Source organism: Diorhabda carinulata, chromosome 1, assembly GCF_026250575.1.
Source record: "Diorhabda carinulata isolate Delta chromosome 1, icDioCari1.1, whole genome shotgun sequence".
In the NCBI taxonomy this organism is placed as follows: Eukaryota; Metazoa; Arthropoda; class Insecta; order Coleoptera; family Chrysomelidae; genus Diorhabda; species Diorhabda carinulata.
In genome coordinates this window covers 24112052-24131432 of record NC_079460.1, presented here as the reverse complement: position 1 = coordinate 24131432, position 19381 = coordinate 24112052, and the positions used below count along the sequence as shown (strand labels likewise).

General features: G+C 31.0%; 3 protein-coding genes across 9 annotated transcripts in view; 1 reads left to right on the top strand and 2 right to left on the bottom strand.

Annotated features, from left to right (window-relative positions):
* Positions 1-593, bottom strand: part of LOC130890907 (dual specificity protein kinase CLK2-like) — a 30265-nt gene extending 29672 nt beyond the window's left edge. For 4 of the 5 annotated variants that reach the window (XR_009058799.1, XR_009058800.1, XR_009058801.1 and 1 more), the window contains exon 1: positions 378-568. The gene's annotated coding sequence lies outside the window, so the exon portion shown is untranslated. Of the gene's footprint in view, positions 1-377 lie in introns of all 5 variants that reach the window. The other variant, XM_057795335.1, reaches the window with a different exon arrangement.
* Positions 594-989: 396 nt separating this feature from the next.
* Positions 990-3865, top strand: LOC130890918 (putative hydroxypyruvate isomerase). Its single transcript, XM_057795349.1, has 4 exons — positions 990-1519; positions 1576-1687; positions 1749-1921; positions 2239-3865. Exons 1-4 carry the CDS (start codon positions 1276-1278, stop codon positions 2544-2546), a joined length of 837 nt encoding a protein of 278 aa, XP_057651332.1. The 5' UTR covers positions 990-1275; the 3' UTR covers positions 2547-3865.
* The window catches only part of LOC130890885 (rho GTPase-activating protein conundrum-like), a 29349-nt gene continuing 13786 nt past the window's right edge, over positions 3819-19381 (bottom strand). Inside the window, exons 3-11 of one of the 3 annotated variants that reach the window (XM_057795298.1) lie at positions 16691-16932; positions 12422-12540; positions 11767-12027; positions 10806-10974; positions 10589-10742; positions 8401-8745; positions 8134-8335; positions 6853-7066; positions 3819-4114 (exon numbers count right to left, since the gene is read on the bottom strand). In XM_057795298.1, coding sequence (XP_057651281.1) covers positions 4022-4114; positions 6853-7066; positions 8134-8335; positions 8401-8745; positions 10589-10742; positions 10806-10974; positions 11767-12027; positions 12422-12540; positions 16691-16932 — 1799 coding nt within the window. In that variant the 3' untranslated portion in view covers positions 3819-4021. Of the gene's footprint in view, positions 7067-8133; positions 8336-8400; positions 8746-10588; positions 10743-10805; positions 10975-11766; positions 12028-12421; positions 12541-16690; positions 16933-19381 lie in introns of all 3 variants that reach the window. The other 2 variants (XM_057795307.1, XM_057795290.1) reach the window with 2 other exon arrangements.

Below are 19381 nucleotides of genomic sequence, written 5' to 3'. Positions count from 1 at the left end.
ACCACAAATTTCTACCTAGTAATACAAGCAACCTGAACTATATCAAAATATAGTCGTGGCAATACTTCGACAATATATTTATAGATAAAAACTAAAAATTTATTCTTTTTTACCCAGGTATACCTTAAATCATTGATACTAATTTCTCTAATTAAAAAAAAAAACTTTGGCAAAGTTAGATTCAAGGTACAATCGATACTTCCAGAAAAATTTATCATGAAAATGTACTGAAAACACCCGAAATGAAATTCAATATGCACGTTCATCTTGCCTAAATATTAAAATGCATTATAATGTAAATTACTAAAGCAGCTTAGAATCCATAACTAAAATTACAAGTATAGCATCATTTACGTAGTAACAACAATTTTTTTTACCTTGCTAGGGAATCTTTCATTCAGATGTAGAACTTGCCTAATATATATAAATGAAGGCGGATTATTAAATTCTTCTTTCAAATACGGCCTTAGAATGAATTTAATGTTCACTTTGTAGATTGGTAGCGTTAAGTATAAAAAATAATGATTTTACACAGCTTTCACTCCTCTAATATAAACTACGTTCCACACTTCCGTTTTCCGTCACGGTGGTGTGGGGTCATAACTTAAATGGATGTCATTTGTCAAATTTTGAATTCAAATATAATTTGTAAGCTCGATAAACGTACATTTTTCTTATGTTACAAACTGAGTCAAAACATTTTTTATTGAATTTAATATAAAAGGGAAATTGTATCATAAAAATAATAAGTTTCTTAACATTCGGAACGCACCTCAAATTGACAATGACAGATAATTAGGCATGCTTTCGATACGTTTTATTAGTATTAGGATGACGTTCAAATTAAGATCGTAACTTTAGTCTGAATATGTGCTGAATATACATAAAATCACAATAAAATTATTAGATACATTTTAAATTATATTATCCTTTATACACCCTTCAATGAAAAATCTGAGTTTTGAAGTACATATTCTAATACACAAGTTAATTGACAGATGTTATAGCCGAGAAAAATTGAACAAAACAATTTCAAGTAAAAATGATAATAAAAATTATAAATTTATCATCTCTTGATCGTCCTTCTCCCGTTATCAGATTATTATTTGTGTGCATTGACAGTTACGTAAAACAAAAACAATGTTTTTATAGTAAAAAAATTAGCAATATCAATATTAGCATTATATATAGTTCTAGTAAATTTAAAACAAAGTTTGTTGCCATATTTATGCGAAACTTTGGATTTAAGCAGGAGGTACCCTCTGTATTCGTTTAATGTTACATATAATTCCAAAGTTTTTGAACGTTCCCCTGAATTCATCAAGAAATATGTCGAAATTTTGTGCAAACCTAGCATTTTTGTTTCCAGACAAACCTTTAAAAGAACGTTATCAGCTGGCAAAAAATGCAGGATTTAAGGCCGTGGAAACGGGATTCCCATTCGGTCTTGAAATGCAAGAAGTTGTTGCAGCTAAAAATACTGCTGGTATTGAGCAAATTCTTATCAACATTTACACTGGTATTTTATTTTATTCTAATAATTTTTCTAGAGTTTATATAGTTAATTCATTTAAGGCGATGTTTCAAAAGGGGAATTAGGGTTTGCAGCAATTCCTGGTAAAGAAAAAGAGTTTAAAAACAGTTTAGAAAAGACTATTGAATATGCTAAAGCATTGGGTGTGAGAAAGTAAGTTGAATAATTTTACTCTAAATTTAAATCTGATGTTTATCTTTATATTTTTTTTTAGAATCCATATCATGTCTGGAAAAGTTGATGAGAATAAAAATGCCCATGATATTCTTTATGAAAGTAATTTAAGGTATGCGGCAAAAATGTTGGAAAAGGAAAATTTGATTGGATTAATTGAGCCCATTAATAAATACTCAATTCCAAATTACTACATGAATTCATATGACAAAGGTGTGTGTATATACAGATTTTTTCAAATTTCATTTCAGTGTCCTTATATTAGTTCCGATGGAATAAGCAGATTAATGTTTGATTCACTAGAGGCAAATAAAAAACCCCCTTCACATCAAATATACAGCCTTATCATAATACCACTATTTCTAAATCTAGAAGTTTTAATATCACTTTGGTTCAAGGGATTTCACCCTTTCAAAATTATCAGTTTTCAATTTTTTCCATGGAGTTATGCACAAATTTGGGACCCAGAATAGGTTGTCTACTATTTTTGAATCATACTGATTTTGTTTTATTTCATATTTTGATTTCAGCTGTTTCTGTAATTGAAAAAATAAACAGCCCACATCTGAAGCTTATGTTAGACATATTTCATTTACAATTAATTAAAGGAAATATCACACATACAATACATGAATTAAAAAATCACATCGGTCATGTCCAAATAGCCCAAGCTCCTGATAGACATGAACCTACAACGGAGGGAGAGATCAATTATAAATATGTGCTGGAAATTCTCCAAAGGGAAGGATACAAAGATTGGATAGGACTCGAATATAAACCTTTGAAAGACACTGAAGAAGGACTGAAGTGGATTCAAGATTTGGGATATTCTTTATAAAGAACGTCACAAAATAAAAATATATTTTATTAATATAATAAAAATATTTTTGCAATTTTTTTTTTAAAGAAACTACTTTCCAGAGAAGAATCAAAGAAATTCTATACCTACAATTATTTTATTTAGACAAAAAACGTACCACTCCGTCACTGAACAGAGTAACAAACAAGCCATCCTTTAAGATCAAAGAGTAGTTAGATTGAGACCCTGAATACTCTTCACACTTGGCTTTTGATCTGGTAGTAGGCAAAATGAAGCCCTGCAATTAGAAATACGCTATTAGGAGTAGAGACATTGTCACAAAAACACTTGAAAGTCTTCACATGGCAGCGTTTCCAGTGATTGCAAGGCATTAATTACCTTGGTGATCTAAGGCTTCTCTTTTCCACAGGATGTGTACTGATCAGTTTCTATTTGGCTCAGTTTCTCCTGGTAATTCCAGAAATTACCGTGTCCTGTAAGGAAGCCAAGATCTACAGAGGAAGGAATTATTTTGATTGATTAAATCCTGGAGGATTCATCAGTAATTGGATTGAGGCCATACACTAAGAAAAACTGTATTAGGAGTAGGCACATTGTCTCAAAATTCGCAGATGTGATTCTAGATATGGGGAATAGTAGTAGTAATACTGCGACCTGAAGATCTATTGTGCCTCTAGCAGAAGTATCCTCCTCACTTGATCATTTATAACTCTCCCTTACAGTACCTGCGTCTGCTCCAATGAGGTTACATCCAAGCGTTTTCAGTGGCTTCTCTTCCCACAGGATGTGAACTGATCAGTTTCTCCTGGTAATTCACTGCGTCCTGAAAGGGGGTCAAGATCTATGGAGGGAGGAATTGTTTGTAGTTATTGAATCCTGAAGGAGTCCTCAGTAATTTTCGCAGATTCAGGCCCTATTAGGAGTAGAGCCATTGTCACAAAAATTCTTTACATGGAAGCATTTTCAGTGATGACAAGGCAATCTGTACCTAGGTGCTCTAAGGCTTCTCCTCTTTCCTACAGGATGTGTACTGATCAATTTCTATTTGACTTAAGCTCATCTGATGATTCCAGAAATAACTGTGTCCTGAAAGGAAGCCAAGATCTACAGAGGGAGGAATTGTTTGGAGTTATTAAATCCTGGAGGAGTCCTCCGTAATTTTCTATTCTACTTTTTCATCTTTTGAAATTCTTTTTTCTAGATGTATTTTTCTATACCGCAGAAAGGTTTAGGGTATAGTAACGCATAAAAAGAAAGAGAAGTTGGAAAAAATAAAATGAAACTACTTAGTAAAATAGAACCTTTATTTGAAAAAAAAAAATAAAGTCTCCTTTTATAAAAACATATTTGTATTTTTGGCACAGGTATTCATTGTATAAATTATTGTGTAAATATTTTAATCACAACACGTTTATTAATTTGTATTAATGAGGCACCAACTGTTAAAAAATGTAGGTACACATTGGAATGAGTTACTTTCAAAAATTTAATAACTAACTGAACAAGTCTCGCTTTAATCTCGGTAAATTCATAGCACCGGGTTCGTATTGAGTACTGCTTCTCACCAATTTAGTTTTACCAGATCGCTAAAACAAAATATATTTGATAAATTGCAATGCTCATTTACTATAAGGTTTGAATAATAAAGAAAAATATTTTCTATCTCGGCATTCTTCGCATGTTTGTGTAACTATCAAGTCAGTCATGTACACAGGAATTACATGGAAGTACAGTTAAAAAGCAGAAAAGAAAGAGAGAAATGCTTTATTGTCAAAAAATTGTTATAATTTGTAGACAAAAGCTTGTAAAAACTAAAAAACAAACAGAGAAAGTACTAAATATAGATACAAATAAAAAAATATAAGCATATACTTAATATAGCTCACTATAAAATCAAACATAGCTAAAAACCGCTCACACAAAGATCTAGTTTTGCCATCATGAACTGTTAAATAAATAAGAAGCTTGTACACTTTTAGGATATTGAGAAGACTGAAAATAAATTTAACAAAAACCTTACAAAGTAATCAGACTTGCAAATGGTAACACACATTTACACCATAGTCTAAGAGTACATAAAATCATTTCACCAGTTATTGTTGATCAGAATTAATAATTTAAAATGGGAATTTTCGGATCCCTTGTATACTTCATGGGTCAAAGTTCCATTGAGAGATATATTGTACGACTTCGTCCACGTAGTTTTCCAGTACTCTCTGAAACTAATAGTTCTTTATATCTTGATAATTCAATAGCTTTTAATCAAGGTTAGTCTTCCTGTCTTATGCAATATGTTTCCTGAGATTCTGTAATGACTTGCAATCAGCAAATATGTGAATAAATATTTCTACTTCTAGCCCACTTAATCTAGAGGTGTCTGTCCACTATTTTGAATTTCATGAGATGTCTATCTAAGCGACAATGTTCTTGAGAACTATTAAAACAATAGGGTACTTGCTTGATTTGAGAAAAAAAATAGTTTTTTGATCGATATTTAGAGAAAAAAAATTATTGAAAATCAAAAGTTTTGTAGGTAGTTTAAACATTTCAGTAAGGCTGCCATATTTCGTGACGTCATAGGTTTAAAATGAACACTGAACATATGATATAAAGTAAATACGACAATTATTCTCTCGGTTATTCTTAATAATCTTTCTTATTAAACTTTGGTTTTGATAAATTTTTTTATAAGAAATTGGAATATTCAACAAAAATGGTTTGAAAGTGTTGATCATTTTGACGATCCTGCGAGATGTAATTATCATTTAATGTAAGTAAGATTCAAATTCAATTTGAGTTTATTATGATTTTAATTTTTAACGTGATTACATAATAATGAAAGAACTTAACCGATTAAAGGTTTATTCATAATATATAGAAAAATATTTTATTTATACGTCTCTAATAAGTATTAACTGTATTATAACAGCACACGTTAAGTAGCCGGTAACGATAACTTCGTGATTATCAAGTAGACAACTGCTCAATGTTTCTATTAAAGCTATGACGTCACAAATAAAAACTAATGAAAATTGTTTTTTAAAAAATGCAACTACCCTATTAGTGCAGATTTACTTTGGGTAATACATTCTTCCGATCTCATTTGGTAGTAATTATCCAGTAGTGTTTTCATCCTACTGTATTATTCAAGTAGGATAAAATCTTTTTTCTTAGTTTGTTATTTTCCAATTTTCTCCAATGTTGTGTCAGTGCTGATTCAACATAAAGGTTTTGGTTCCAAAAAGGGCGTTTAAGCATGTTTTTGGTAGTTAATCAGCTATATCATTTCCTTTTACTTCAATATGTTCTGATATCTACAACAGAGTATTCACATTCACTGTTCAGTTAATTAAGTTTGTCCAACCATTCTTAAACTGTTTTGAAACTGATAACAGAAGAGATGCTTGGTTATCTAACATTATTATCATTATGACTTTCATATTTCTTATTAATATTGTTCTGGGCACATCTCCCATTTAAATTCTGCTTAAAATGTTTGTCTGAAACTCCCAGAATGTTTCTTTGTTTTCGAACATACCTTGTACCATTTAATCGGATTATTTCTCTGTTTATTAATGGTGTTTTGATGCTATTCCTTATTGTTATCATATTTTATTAATGAACTTCTGGAATTATTGGTCACATTCATACTAGACACACTAATAATACAATTACACTACTACATAAACTGGTCCTTCGATTAGGAATAAATCTACGAAAGCCTCGGAGGAGGAGACAGTGTAGTGACAGTTATAAAAATGTGTTCAGTATGAATGAAGCCAGCGGTTTAGTTGTAACTTAATATAACACTCAATTTTACATACTGTTTACTACCCATACCAATATTCACAATTATACTACATTGGTCCTTCGAGCCGGATATAAACCTATGGAAGGAACCCTCTGATAATAGTAGAGGTAAATAGTGTCTTTAGTATGGAAAAATCAATTTCATGAAGAAGCAATTCCATAAGATCAGAGAGGATCCCTTACAATGAACAGATAATAGGGTTTCAGTAACTATTGTAGAAGAAATGTTTCGAATATTTAAAAAATATGAGCAAAATATAATTTTATCGGCGAACAGTCCTAATTAACGCAACTTCTAAAGCATCGCAAACCTCTATTCAGCCAAGTAATATTTTTTTAGTAGATAGATTTTGATTAAACTTCAACTAGATGATGAGTAATATTGCAAACTAAATAATTAAATAGAGAGTTAGTTGGAAATAAACAAATAACACAATGATTCTTTACTTATTCCGTCACCTCTACTTCCCAAACCACAAAACCCGCACAAAATTGCTTCAATGATGTAACGTACAATTCTCTTATCTTGATCTTTACTCATATCCTTTTTGACTTGTGCTCTTTTCTGTGCTTCTTTTGCTTGATCTGCTAAATACTTAGGTACAGTCCAAAGCTGATCGCCAGCTGTTAACATGGTTTCCATTAGGAGGCAGCACAATGCAGCATCTTTTATTTGTTTCGTCAAATCGTCCTTCGATAATTGTTTCAAAATTAACTTAGTATTCTCTCTGAAAATAAATACTGAGATCACTTATTGTAACGATGGGACAGTAGGTACTGTGGAATTTGGGGAAAATCGTATAGGTTTCAAAGGGATCGACGGAACTTTGGGTATATTATATTGGTTTTGCGTTAGTTTTTCTACGGGTTTTGATCATACTTTAGATGCTAGCATCTGTATAAATCAAATATTAAACATATCTACAGATGTAGATAAAAATAATTATTAGATAAAATAAAAAAAATTAGATAAACAATTTTAAAGTAGTTTTATTATAACTTTCCAAATCTTTTACTGTACCAACAAATGTTGTGAGCAAAACTGCATATTTAATAGTTTATGGCTTTAGACCATAGATTTACAATAGTGGTTTTAGACTATACAGTTATAGGCTTTAGATCATAGAGTGGCATTAATGGCTTTAGATCATAGATGGCATTAATGGTTCTATCTCATATCTATAAGTACTTTTACAACGAAAATGAGGATAATTCTCAGAACATTCAAAACAGCCAAAAAAGCAACAATTCCAATCTAAAAGGAAATAATCAACTTGAAAACAACAAATTTACAATAAGTTTTGATTATTAAAAACAAATGAATAATATTGCCATCTTTACATTTTTTAAAATTCAATTTTATCACCAAAATTTGAATATAAAGTTCTTTTTAATATCTTGCTTTGGAAATATTATAAAAATGTGAACAAACGAATTATAACATCAAGAAACGTCCTAGAAATTTTTCAAGATTCCCATTATTATCCTTGAGAAATTTCCAATTTAATGAAATATTTTGGGGCATAATACCATTGGTTCCATACATAACATCGCTACTATAAAGTGTGTCTATTTATATAGGAACCATTTGGAAAACTTTGTTATAGGTTTTAAGAAAAAAATTTTTTTGATAATAAGTTCTTCATGGTCGTAATCCCACTATTAAATATTAATATTTTTTAACCATTTGAGTGAAAAAATGAATTTAACTCAAGAGTAAAGTACTTTTTTTGTAATACAAGTTAATTTTGAAATTAATTTAAGCCTGGTTAGGTTAGGTTAGGCCTACACTTACTTAGGTAATAGCAGTCTTGGGGGAAATAATGAAGGAGCAGTGATCATTGCAACATTGTGTAAATTCATTCGATTGTGTTTTTCATTATCAATAATGTTACGAAAGAAATTGAGTAATAATCGATAAGTGTTTCGGTGCTCTATAGGAAGCATCAATACTAGTAAATTTAGAGCCTTTAATTTGTGTTCTGCATCGGTAATTTCTAAAAAAATCAAAATAATCAATTACAATTACAAAAAAATGTGGATTACAATATTGTAAACGTACCACTCGTTTTATAAAACATTTCAAATAGTTCCACTGTAAAAATTGGATCGGGCAAATCTCTCAATAGTTTCTTAAGTACTCCAGTCAGTTCGTGAACAGTCGCTTGTCCCAGCAGATTCTCGACTTCTTTTCTGTTTGTATAAAATTTAGATTCTATTTCGTTGCACAACGTTTCCAGTTTCATCTTTTGGCTTGCGATTCTCAGAATACCGTCGTCTTTTATACATCGGGTTGTCAAATGCTTGATAACAGTTTGAAATATTTCCGGAACCATGCAATTATCATTTGGTCGAGGCATATCTCGCATTACCAATGTCGAAAGATTCACACCAAACACATTTCCACCTTGAAAGAAAAAGCAGTCCTAAAATAACATTTTACACAACAGGAAAATGCCAAAATTTATTATTTTCTATAAGTCAAAGCATTATTTCTAGGGGTAATAATAGGCACATAAAAAATTTCAAGAGAAAAGGAATACGTAGAACAGTTGGCAACTAAGCTCGAGGTTTGAAGTGGATGGAATATGTACAGAATATTATAGGAGTTGAATTTTTTGTCTGGAACAATAAAAAATAGGAAAATTAGATCATATTTTTCAGAAGGATCTTTAACATAATATGAATGATTTCTTTTTCATACTTTTAGCACCTTAGCCATTAATTAACAACTTTTATGATAAGTAAAAGACATTATGACATGTTTTAGTCGTTGCCACGTTGTAATTTTGTTTGTTGTGTTGCTATAAAATGATACCATGAGTTGATTACATTCAATCCAATTGGAAATAGAAATTTCATGTTCTGATCTAAACAAACTTTTTTAGTTTAGTTTTTTATTACTTGACAAAATAAAATCAAATTACAAGTAAATCGAAATACATGAAGTAAAAATACAAAGTCAAGATGACAGCACTTGTAAAAAGTCATTAGCAGGACCGCCAGCCATTCATAATGAAAAACCAACAGTTTTGACATAATTGGTCACTTTCCAACTTATTAAGCAGTTTGAGAAAGAAACTCGTGGGTTTGACGCTCATTAGATTGGCATACAAGAATCAATTGGAACAATTTTTTGTAACTAAACTCTAGTTTATACCATAATTAAGAAGTTGGTGAAGAAAGAGATATAAAACTTGGTCTTAAAGATTTATTTTTTGTCATGACAACTCTCCATTGCCTGAAGTGGCTTTTATTCGAAAATTTTTTGGCTTTCTAGTATTCTACTTACCAGATTGAGTATCATATAATATTTGGTGTTAATTACTAAAAGTGAAGATTTAAAATGATGAGACACACAAAATTGACCTTTTCGGACATATTATCATTTATATTTTTTATCAAGGATTTATCAAAGTAATATAAAGAGAAAGCCCTCGTTTTTTGGCTCTAAAAAATTAAATCATCCCATTTAAACTTTTTTTGAAGCAATGGAATAAAATTTGTATATATTTGCTCTAATATAAACGAAAAGCAAGCAAGAAAAAAAATATTAAAATGTTGGTTTTTCAAGTTTTTAACAATTTAAAATGATAACACTGTCACAACCTGTTCTGACATATTATCCTTTTTATTTTTTTATCAAGGAATTATCACAGTAATACAAACAGAAAAATCTCGTTTTTTGGCTCAAAAAAATCTAAAAATCTTCCCAATTCAACTTTTTTTGAAGAAATGGATTAAAATTTTTATTTATTTTATAATGTACACAAAAACGAGCGAATTTAAAAAAATTATACAAAAATGTTGATTTTTTAAGTTTTTACAGTTTAAAATAACAAAAATTTTTTTCAAAATCAACCTTTTTTCACATATTGAAAATAATATAAACAAAAACATTTGTAACATAAATTATAATTATTTTAAAGGTAGGTTAGGTGGAAAGTAAGTATATTCCAGTCACGTGTTTAGATATAAAAAGTTTATTTAATTAAATTTCATTTACGAAAAATTAGAAAAACAAACTTTTATATGATTTTTATTTCAAAATGTACGTTTTTGTGTCTAGATTAACAAAAAACATCGTATGATGCTTTGCTTCAATTGAAATATTTTCCATATTTATTTTTCATAAAACCTTCTTAAAAACAAAAATTGAAATCGGATGAATTTTCGATTTTCTAGAGCCAAAAAAGGAACTGCAATAGTATAAAATTTTTGTGTTAATCTCGTATATTTTTGATTCTTACCACCTTTATTTTTACTGGCCTTGCGTTTTACGTAACTTTTAACAATCTTATAATGATCAAATATGGCAACTAACTCCATATACAACAGAGGTTTCAAATACTGGTATTCACTATCACTTAATTGATCAATATTCAATCCTTCATTATCCCATTTCTGAAAAAAAAAAATGTTAAAACCTAGAAATTACGAAGTACGATATGTTTTAATAAATCTCACTTCAGTAATCACAGTATTCTCTTGGCTATCATCTTTTTTGAGCATCCCTTCGAAACTTACAGCTTGGATTTCATTTTCATCACTTCGGTTCAAATAAACTTTACTACAATTAGTCGATATGTTGGTATGACTTCGAGATAAAGGACTATGGAGATTATTTGGTCTATCCCTAAAACAAACAATTTCAGAACACCATTTTTTCTCAATCCCGAGGTGTGATAATAATCCTAACGTTGCATATCCGCCCGGAAATATTTATCAAAGGCTTTTATTAACATTATGGTGGCCTCTTCAATGCTACGAATGGTGTTAAAACGTTTCTATTTAAAACTTTATTCGGAGTATAAGTACCTTAAGTAGTATGCCGATAAGGATTTTTAGAGCTAAAGCTGGTAGCGTCAATGAAACTTTATTCAATCAGAAACAAAACTGCCTCACGACAAACACGATCTTACTATATCGGCTATAGTAGTAGACTGACAAGTAGGAAGGGTTTAAAAGGTTTAACAGCTTTGGTTGGATGTTTCTAGGGCTATTAGGGCTGAAGTATTGTCAACTCAGAAGATGGACTGGTTAGAATCAGTCGGAGCAGTAAAAAACTCCTGAAGATGCCAATCGCAAAATTTGACAAAACGTGAAGTAAGCATTTTTTTGTATAAAGGCCTAATAGCCCAAAAAACATTCAAGCAATAAACGACGACATCCAAAGCCTTATACATTAATTGGAACTGCTTGTCTTTACACATGAGGGTGTAAAACATAATAGTTTCACTAGATACAGGGTAAGTAATTGCTGTTATAAAAATTCTGAATCACCATATTTTGTAATCACACCTTGTATTTTTCATTAGTTGGAGGAAGTAATGATGAGTATTTATATAAAGGAGTGAGGTTAAATGGAAATGGAGAAAAAAATTGCGTTTCAGTTCTACCCTCGGAATGTTTAAAAATATTTATGTACCTTAAAACATCTGCTGAGTTTCTTTGTTTCAAGGGTTGGAAGTGAATTTCAGTGGTGGGATCGCTACCACTTCTTTCTCGAGGAGATCTTGGTAACGTTCCATTTTCACTTAAGACTTGGTAACCTTTTAAAACTACATTTTCAGAACCTAAATGGGCAACATCACACCTATCACTTCTGTAAAATTTTTTACTCTGCAAGGGCTCGCTGTTTGTCGATTTTATTTTCTTTTTTGCGCCTGTTTGTTGAAAATCCAGAGGGCTACAATGAGAAAACAATTACTTTTATAATTATTAATTGAAAAAAAAAAATTATCACAAGTTGAGGAGTACTGAATTTATATTTCAAAATATTTTCTAATTTTTTAAAAAATTATTATACAACATTTCTTTGATGCTCAATGTTATATGGTCTCTGTTTTATCACTTTTATCTTCATTGAGCGTAAAGTTCAAACCAAAGGGGTGCAAATTTGATTACATAGCCCATCACATTAAATAAAATAAAATTATATATTCTAAATTTGTTACATTGTCTTGATTTTAAGTCTCTTTCGATAGAAAGTAAATTAAAAAAAAATGATGTTTCCACTTAAATATGATTTGACAATTTGCGTAATTATAGTAATGAATAGATAAAAAAATACTAGAACTTACAATGGGGGTAGGGAGGTCAGTTGTTGGTCATCATCATATGTAAGTTCATCGTTTAAGGCGTCGAGTGAATCTAGTGAATCCGGAGTGGCAGATCTGGACCTGGTCCCCGTACTTGAAGTCTGTCGAAAAATTTGAAATTTTCAATTATAAAATAATTTTGAGTATAAATTTGAGGGTGGTTTATTTATTGTTCAAAACCTACTTTGCATTTTGAATTTTATGAATTAATTCTTGATTTTTCCAGACTCCTACACTGCTACGTATGTTTTCACTTACAGGTGTTTATATTATGTTGTTATATTTGAGGTTAATGCACTGTTATAATGCAGCAGAATTTACGCATGATAAGAGCAATCATTTTATAGCAATACCTACTAATACGTTTTACCTGAAACTAATAGACCAAAACTTACTTTATAGACAATAGAAAAGTAGCACTAATTGTGGTTTATTGAAAATCAAGTCAGAAAATTTCTGTTTTAAATATCTTATTGATATTCCTCAAGATCGGTTTTTAAAAATAGGGTTTTATTTCAGTAACTTAACCGCCTCCTACTTCCAAAAGAAATTAAAACGTTGCCAGACTTTGCTTTGATATCTCTAATGTAAAAAAACAATTTTCAAAATCTATAAATTTCAATTACGGATTCTTCATTTACCATACGGTTATTATTATTTTTTTTTTGGTTATTTTATACAACTTGTCATTTTGAACCAATCAGATGCTTTAACTATTTCGAAAAAATTTTGTATTTGTTTAACTCACTTATTGAATTTTTGTTAGTGGCAGCCATGATGCAATGACAAGTGACACGCGACGTGCAATATTCATATATGCAATATTTTGTTCTTGCAGGGAATTGTGTGCAATTTTTTACACAATGTCAAGGGGCCTTAAGATATCCCCACATTTTTTTTAGAAATTTCTCCATATCCTCTCACGTTTTTCAAAAAAGTGATTTTTAGGTTAGTTTTTGATTATCCTTTTCGGGGAGAACGAAAAGAAGCAACATTTTTTTAACCATAAACCTTCTAAATTCTGACGACAATAATAACATTTTGGAATCTCAGAAGATGAGTTCAGAGTTAGATATAATGCTAAAACTGCATGAGATAATAATTTTCCTAACGACATTCAACTTCCAAGAACTATATGTTTACAGAGGATATAACTATGAATATATTGAATTTTTAATTAATTTAATTTTTAAAAATAATCAAAGTAATATTGAATTATATGGATTATAGTAACGTTTTTTAAATTTTAAAAATCTTATTAGCTTAGTACTTACCCTGCGGGACATGTTGGAACAACTAATCGCACAGGTGGATTGAAAACAATATATTTAAATTGACATATTGATCGTCGATATACTATTCTCATCGTTTATTTTATATTAAAAATATTCTTAATATTCGATATATATATTTATATATATTTATATTTACGAATTGCTCAGATACAATAGGTATTCAACACGAAACATTATTTAGATAAGAGTTAATTGGTGTTAAAGAAAGTGAACATTGGAATTTTTGTCGGCATTGGTATATCGGATTAATTTGTAAACAAACTGTAGATATAGGTTACCTTAGTAAAGGTGCAAACTTTAAATACTTTATAATCATCAAAAGAAATTCATTAATTTCGAAGATGATCTACAGAAATGTATGTAGTGAAAAAAAATTTTTTATCAACAGTGTTACATTGGAATGAAATCCGGGCTTCTCGGTGGCTACTTTAACATTTGATTATTGATTCTATTAAGGAATGATATGAGGGTGACGGCGTGGTATATACTCATGACTTTAGACTTGTAACCTCATATTTTTAAACTAGTATTTGCTAATGGATTTAGAATAGAGATATAGAAAGTACTGAGGATGGTTCATAAGTAATATCAGTGTTCATATGTGAAAAAACTTAATTCACTCTTTAAATAGCTATAACTCACTTAAAAATCTATATTCTTTTAAAAATAATATTGTTTAAATTGGGCTTGTTTTGAACGCCGCTATTTTCCGGGGGCTTTGGATGACATCAATTGACATTTGTTAACCTCAAGTATGACAGTTACTTTATAGGTTATAATATCGATAAAAGTCATGGAAAAAATTAAAAAATAATTCTATAAGTATTATATTGTACTTGAGTGTGGAAACTCTATTAGAAAGAAACCCGATAGAGTTCAGAGACATGACGAAACAAGAATGAAATACCTTAGGCCCATTTCGCACCAAGCCAGTCTAGTCCATTCGCATCCAGTCAAGTCGGACGCTTTTGAATTGGAAATATTAACTTACTATTAAAACAAAGAGAATGTATAAATATTTTATACAATTAAGAACAAATTAAATGAGGAAATAATGATTTTATGATAATATTGGGACTATAATGTCTATGGGAAAAAATAACTCATTCAGGTCGATTCGATCGGAAAGTTTTATTGTGTGTCTTATGAAGGCTTAGTGTACTTAAAAATCATTCCAGTTGGTCGAGCTATCAATGCCGAGGTATATAGTAGATATCTGAGATATCCAGGTTCAGTTAACCGTATGGAGACATGAAAAGTCAGGAGATAGGCATTGATAGGGTAGTTAGGCAGGGTTGCATTGCTGTTCAACTTGTCCTCAGAGCAAATATTTATAAAGGCACTGGAAGAATGTGATAAGGGCATCAAAATTAACGGTATACCAATCAACAACTTCCCTTCTTATTGGCAGATATCATCGAATATCTACAGATGATTCTCAATAGAGTAACTCCAATAGGCGACAAAGCTGGTCTTAAGATAAACAGAAAGAGGACCAAATTTATGGTGATTGGTAAGAGAAAAATACAAAATGTAGATCTGTATATAGAAACGGATCCCATTGACAGAGTATATCGCTTCAAATTCTTAGGATATACAATAAATAATGAATGAAACCCTGATTTAGAGATTAAGATTAGAATTGAAATGACAAGATCCACATTCATAAAAATGAGGAAGCTCTTGAGCAACCCAGGTTTAGTTAACTATAACCAGGTTCTCTTACAGCCAAACTACATGCTGCGAAAACTTGGTGGGATTGCACCAAAAAGGTTTCAAAGAGTGAATACGATGAGCTATACTTAGAATATCGAGTTTTTTTTGCATGGTTATTCAATAAACAATGTGTACATTACAAACCGATCTTATTCATAATTTTTCGGTATTTTTCTTTTTAATGGCAAACTAAAGAGTATTAAGCAAATCGACAATTCAATAGTAGGTATGCTTTTTGGGAAAAATAATTCAATATCTAGCGAAATGCCAAAAGAAAACAGACCAAATTTTGTCATCATCGAGAGATCCGCATAGTTTACCAAAAAAATTTCTAACCACATTTTTCATCGTGCAAATTATATTTATTTCCTAAATACTATTAAGATATGAAAATTCATATATATTTCGTAATTAAATATATTAAATTTTTTAATACGAGGTATGGCTATTAAGTAACGAGACTAGGGCTGTTACAGAAAAACTACGCATGCGCCAAATATTAGCGACTGTCAACTGTTTTGTATGAAACCTACTTTTTCGAATGGGATGTCTGTAGACAAATGAGTGTAGCCGAGGCCTTCGTTTGTATAGGAGCTATGTTTTTGTTTTGCCGTAAAATAGATCAACGGATTGTGTGAAATTTCACATGAAACTTGGAAAAACTGCACCTGAAACTTACAATGTATTGGCTCAATTGTACGGCAATGAATTTTTGTCGCGATCACGTGTTTTCAAATAGTTTAAGCGTTTTCAAGATGACCAAGAAAATGTTGAAGATGATTCACGGTGGGTCGCACTTTCACATCAAAAACGGATGAAAATATCGAAAAAGTCGTTAATCTCGATCGATTTGACAACAAATACAACATCTCAATGTTAGATCACGCAACTTATTCGCCAGATCTTGCACCGTGCAACTTCTACCTCTTTCCTAAGGTCAAATCTGTATTAAAAGGAACAAGATTTGAGTCTGTTAAAGCTGTAAAAGAAAAAGTGGCAGCAAATGACTTCCTGCAGTGTTTGGAACAATAGAAGATTCGCATGTAGCGATGTAGTGACAAAAGAAGGATATATTTACAAAGTGATAATAAATAAATATCCATAATAACAAAATAAAATGTTTTATATCACCAGTCTCGTTATTTAGTAACCACACTTCGTACAATATTCTCAAATGAACAATCTGGCAACGTTGTAAATATCGTATAATTTATGAATTGAACCAAAATTACAAAAATACCTCTGCATTCCATGATATGTCTCTGATGTCCTGTCTTTGTTTCCTACGTGGCTGTCGACTTCTCAAAGTTTGATTTAGAATTCTGACGCGAGACCTTATCGTCTGGGCCTGTTTTTCGCTCAGATTCCTTTGTCTTACGGAGTCTTTGATAACTTTTTCGGTTATTTCTTTACCTTGTTGGTAAAGTCTTGAGAGATCAGCAAGACCGGCATTTTGGAGGAAGTCAGTCGCTTGTTCTGCTTCTGTAATCGGAAACGGACTAGTTACAGAAGATTACGTAAGAATTAAAAAACATCCTGTTAACAAGGACACGAATTCCAGGCCGGTTAAATTTTTCATCAAAATATAAGTGACGACAAAAAATTATCGACAATTAACATTGTTTATCTATATATGTACAGGGTGTTTCTAAATTCGTGCGACAAAATTCAGGAGGTGATTGCTCGTATGAAATAAATTTAAATGGGTTTTTCCTATAACAAAATACACTCAGCTCGCCCCTATCACCCTTAAAAGGTGTTTAGAATTTAAAAAAACCCAGTTTACATATTTTTTAAACGAAATAAAATTTATAAAATATAAATAATTAATATAATGAAATTTGAGCAAATACAATTTAATTCTTTTACATTTTTTACTTCTTACATTTCATATGTTTTTCATTGACAAATCGACTACATTTTAGGCTTTATGTTAGGTTAGGTTTTAGTCTGTTTATAATACGTTTCTGTCTTGATATTCTGGTTCAACGACCTCAAAAACTTTCAAGATGAATAAATGTGTAATAAATGAATAAAAGTACCTCGTAGACTTTTTCTCTCGTGATATTCTGGTTCAGGAACCTCGAAAACCTCCAGAATGTATAAATTTAACCAATTTTGTTTCAAAGCGACTGCAATAGACCACGGAGATGTTTACCATTTTGATATTAAAGTACCTCGTAGATTTTTTCTGTCGTGATATTCTAAATCAGCGACCTCAAAAACTTCCAGAGTCAATAAGTTCGACCAATTTTCTAAGGAATTTCCAAGGGACTGCAATAGACCGCGCAGATGTCTCCCATTTTGGACTTAGTACCTCGTAGATTTCGAAAACCTCCAGGATGTGTAAATTCTACCTCGTAGACTTTTTTTTGTCGAGATGTTCTGGTTCAGCGACCTCGGAAATTTTCAGTTTGAATAAATTGCACCAATTTCATAACGAATTCCCAAGGGTGTTCAATAGACGACGCAGATGTCAGCCACTTTGGGCATTAAGTACCTCGTAGACCTTTGTACTTTGTACTTTTCAGAATGCATTTTCCCCTGCATAAATACAATTTTATTTCTTATTCATAACTTGTGTTTAAAAAGTTTCCTGAGACCCTCCCGAATCAAATGCATTTTGTTGCATCTTGATCCGTCTTACAGCTCAGAAATTTCTAGGTTTTGCATTTTTTTGTGCTTTTTCTCTTCAACAATTCTATCAACGAGAGACACCTACATTTCCGTTTAATAATATTTCTATGGATTTGTTAATAATGAAATTAAAGAATTTTGTTTCTATGTTGAGGCATGTGATTATCTCACGATACGTATAATTGTTTATTTTTAAAACTTTTTACTAAAACAAATACTTAAATTTACATCCGGTGAGTGACTCTAGCGAAGGATAACCAAAATAAAACGTTTAAAAATAGAATGATCGTTAACACTTACGAGGTTTCATTTATAAGTTTAAAAAAAACGGATACGTTGCGAGCACGTACAAAAAAACTCAATAATTTAAATGATATGTAATATGCGTGTAATTCTAAATGGTATTGGAAAATTGTTGAAAATCCGTGTGAAAAGCATTCAAGAATGACATGAACCGTATGGCGTTCAACCACAATTCATGCACTGCTAGTAAGCAGATACGGTATATATGTGAGGAAATGAGGTTAAATGCTTTGTTATGTACTAAGTTGGAATTTCTGGAACCGTTGATGATATTAATACTAAATACACTGAATCATTACACCAATACTCACCATTACACTGTCTGACGCGCGTTTCGATAACCAAGTTATCGTCTTCAGAGCCTAAAGGTAAACTGTTTACTTCCAGTCTCTGAAGACGATAACTTGGTTATCGAAAAGCGCGCGTCAGACAGTGTAATTGGTGTAGTGGTGGTGTAGTTAGTGTATTCAGTATTTTATTGAATTATTTTTGTTTATTTAAAACAATAGTAAAACAACGAAATTAACAAAGATCTTTGATAGTTTTGTGTGTGTGTGAGTTGGAGTAGGGATGGCCTCAGATTAAGTGTGCGTTCACACTGGCAATAAATGAATGTGTTCACATTGTAAAAGACCACCGCTCGAGCTTTGTGGTGTGCAAATGTTTATATTTTTATTCAGTATGGAGTCGAAGCGCGTAGTTGTTTTCTTTTGAAGTCGATGCTTGATTTTTCCCAGAATGTAATCAAACATTCTTAAAAACTGAAAAAATCTTATTGGATCACTGCGAAGTTCATGATAAAGGTGATGGAATTCGCCATAAGCAAATCTATTTATATTAAGTTCATGAGCACCTTGTATTTTTTGCTTTTCTTTGAAATTATCTTTCGCAGTCGTGCACTTTCTATAAGTAATAATCGTTTGGATAACAAATTCATTACGTCCTTCTGGTTCGAAAGCTAGAAAATAACTAAAACGACGCTTAACCAATT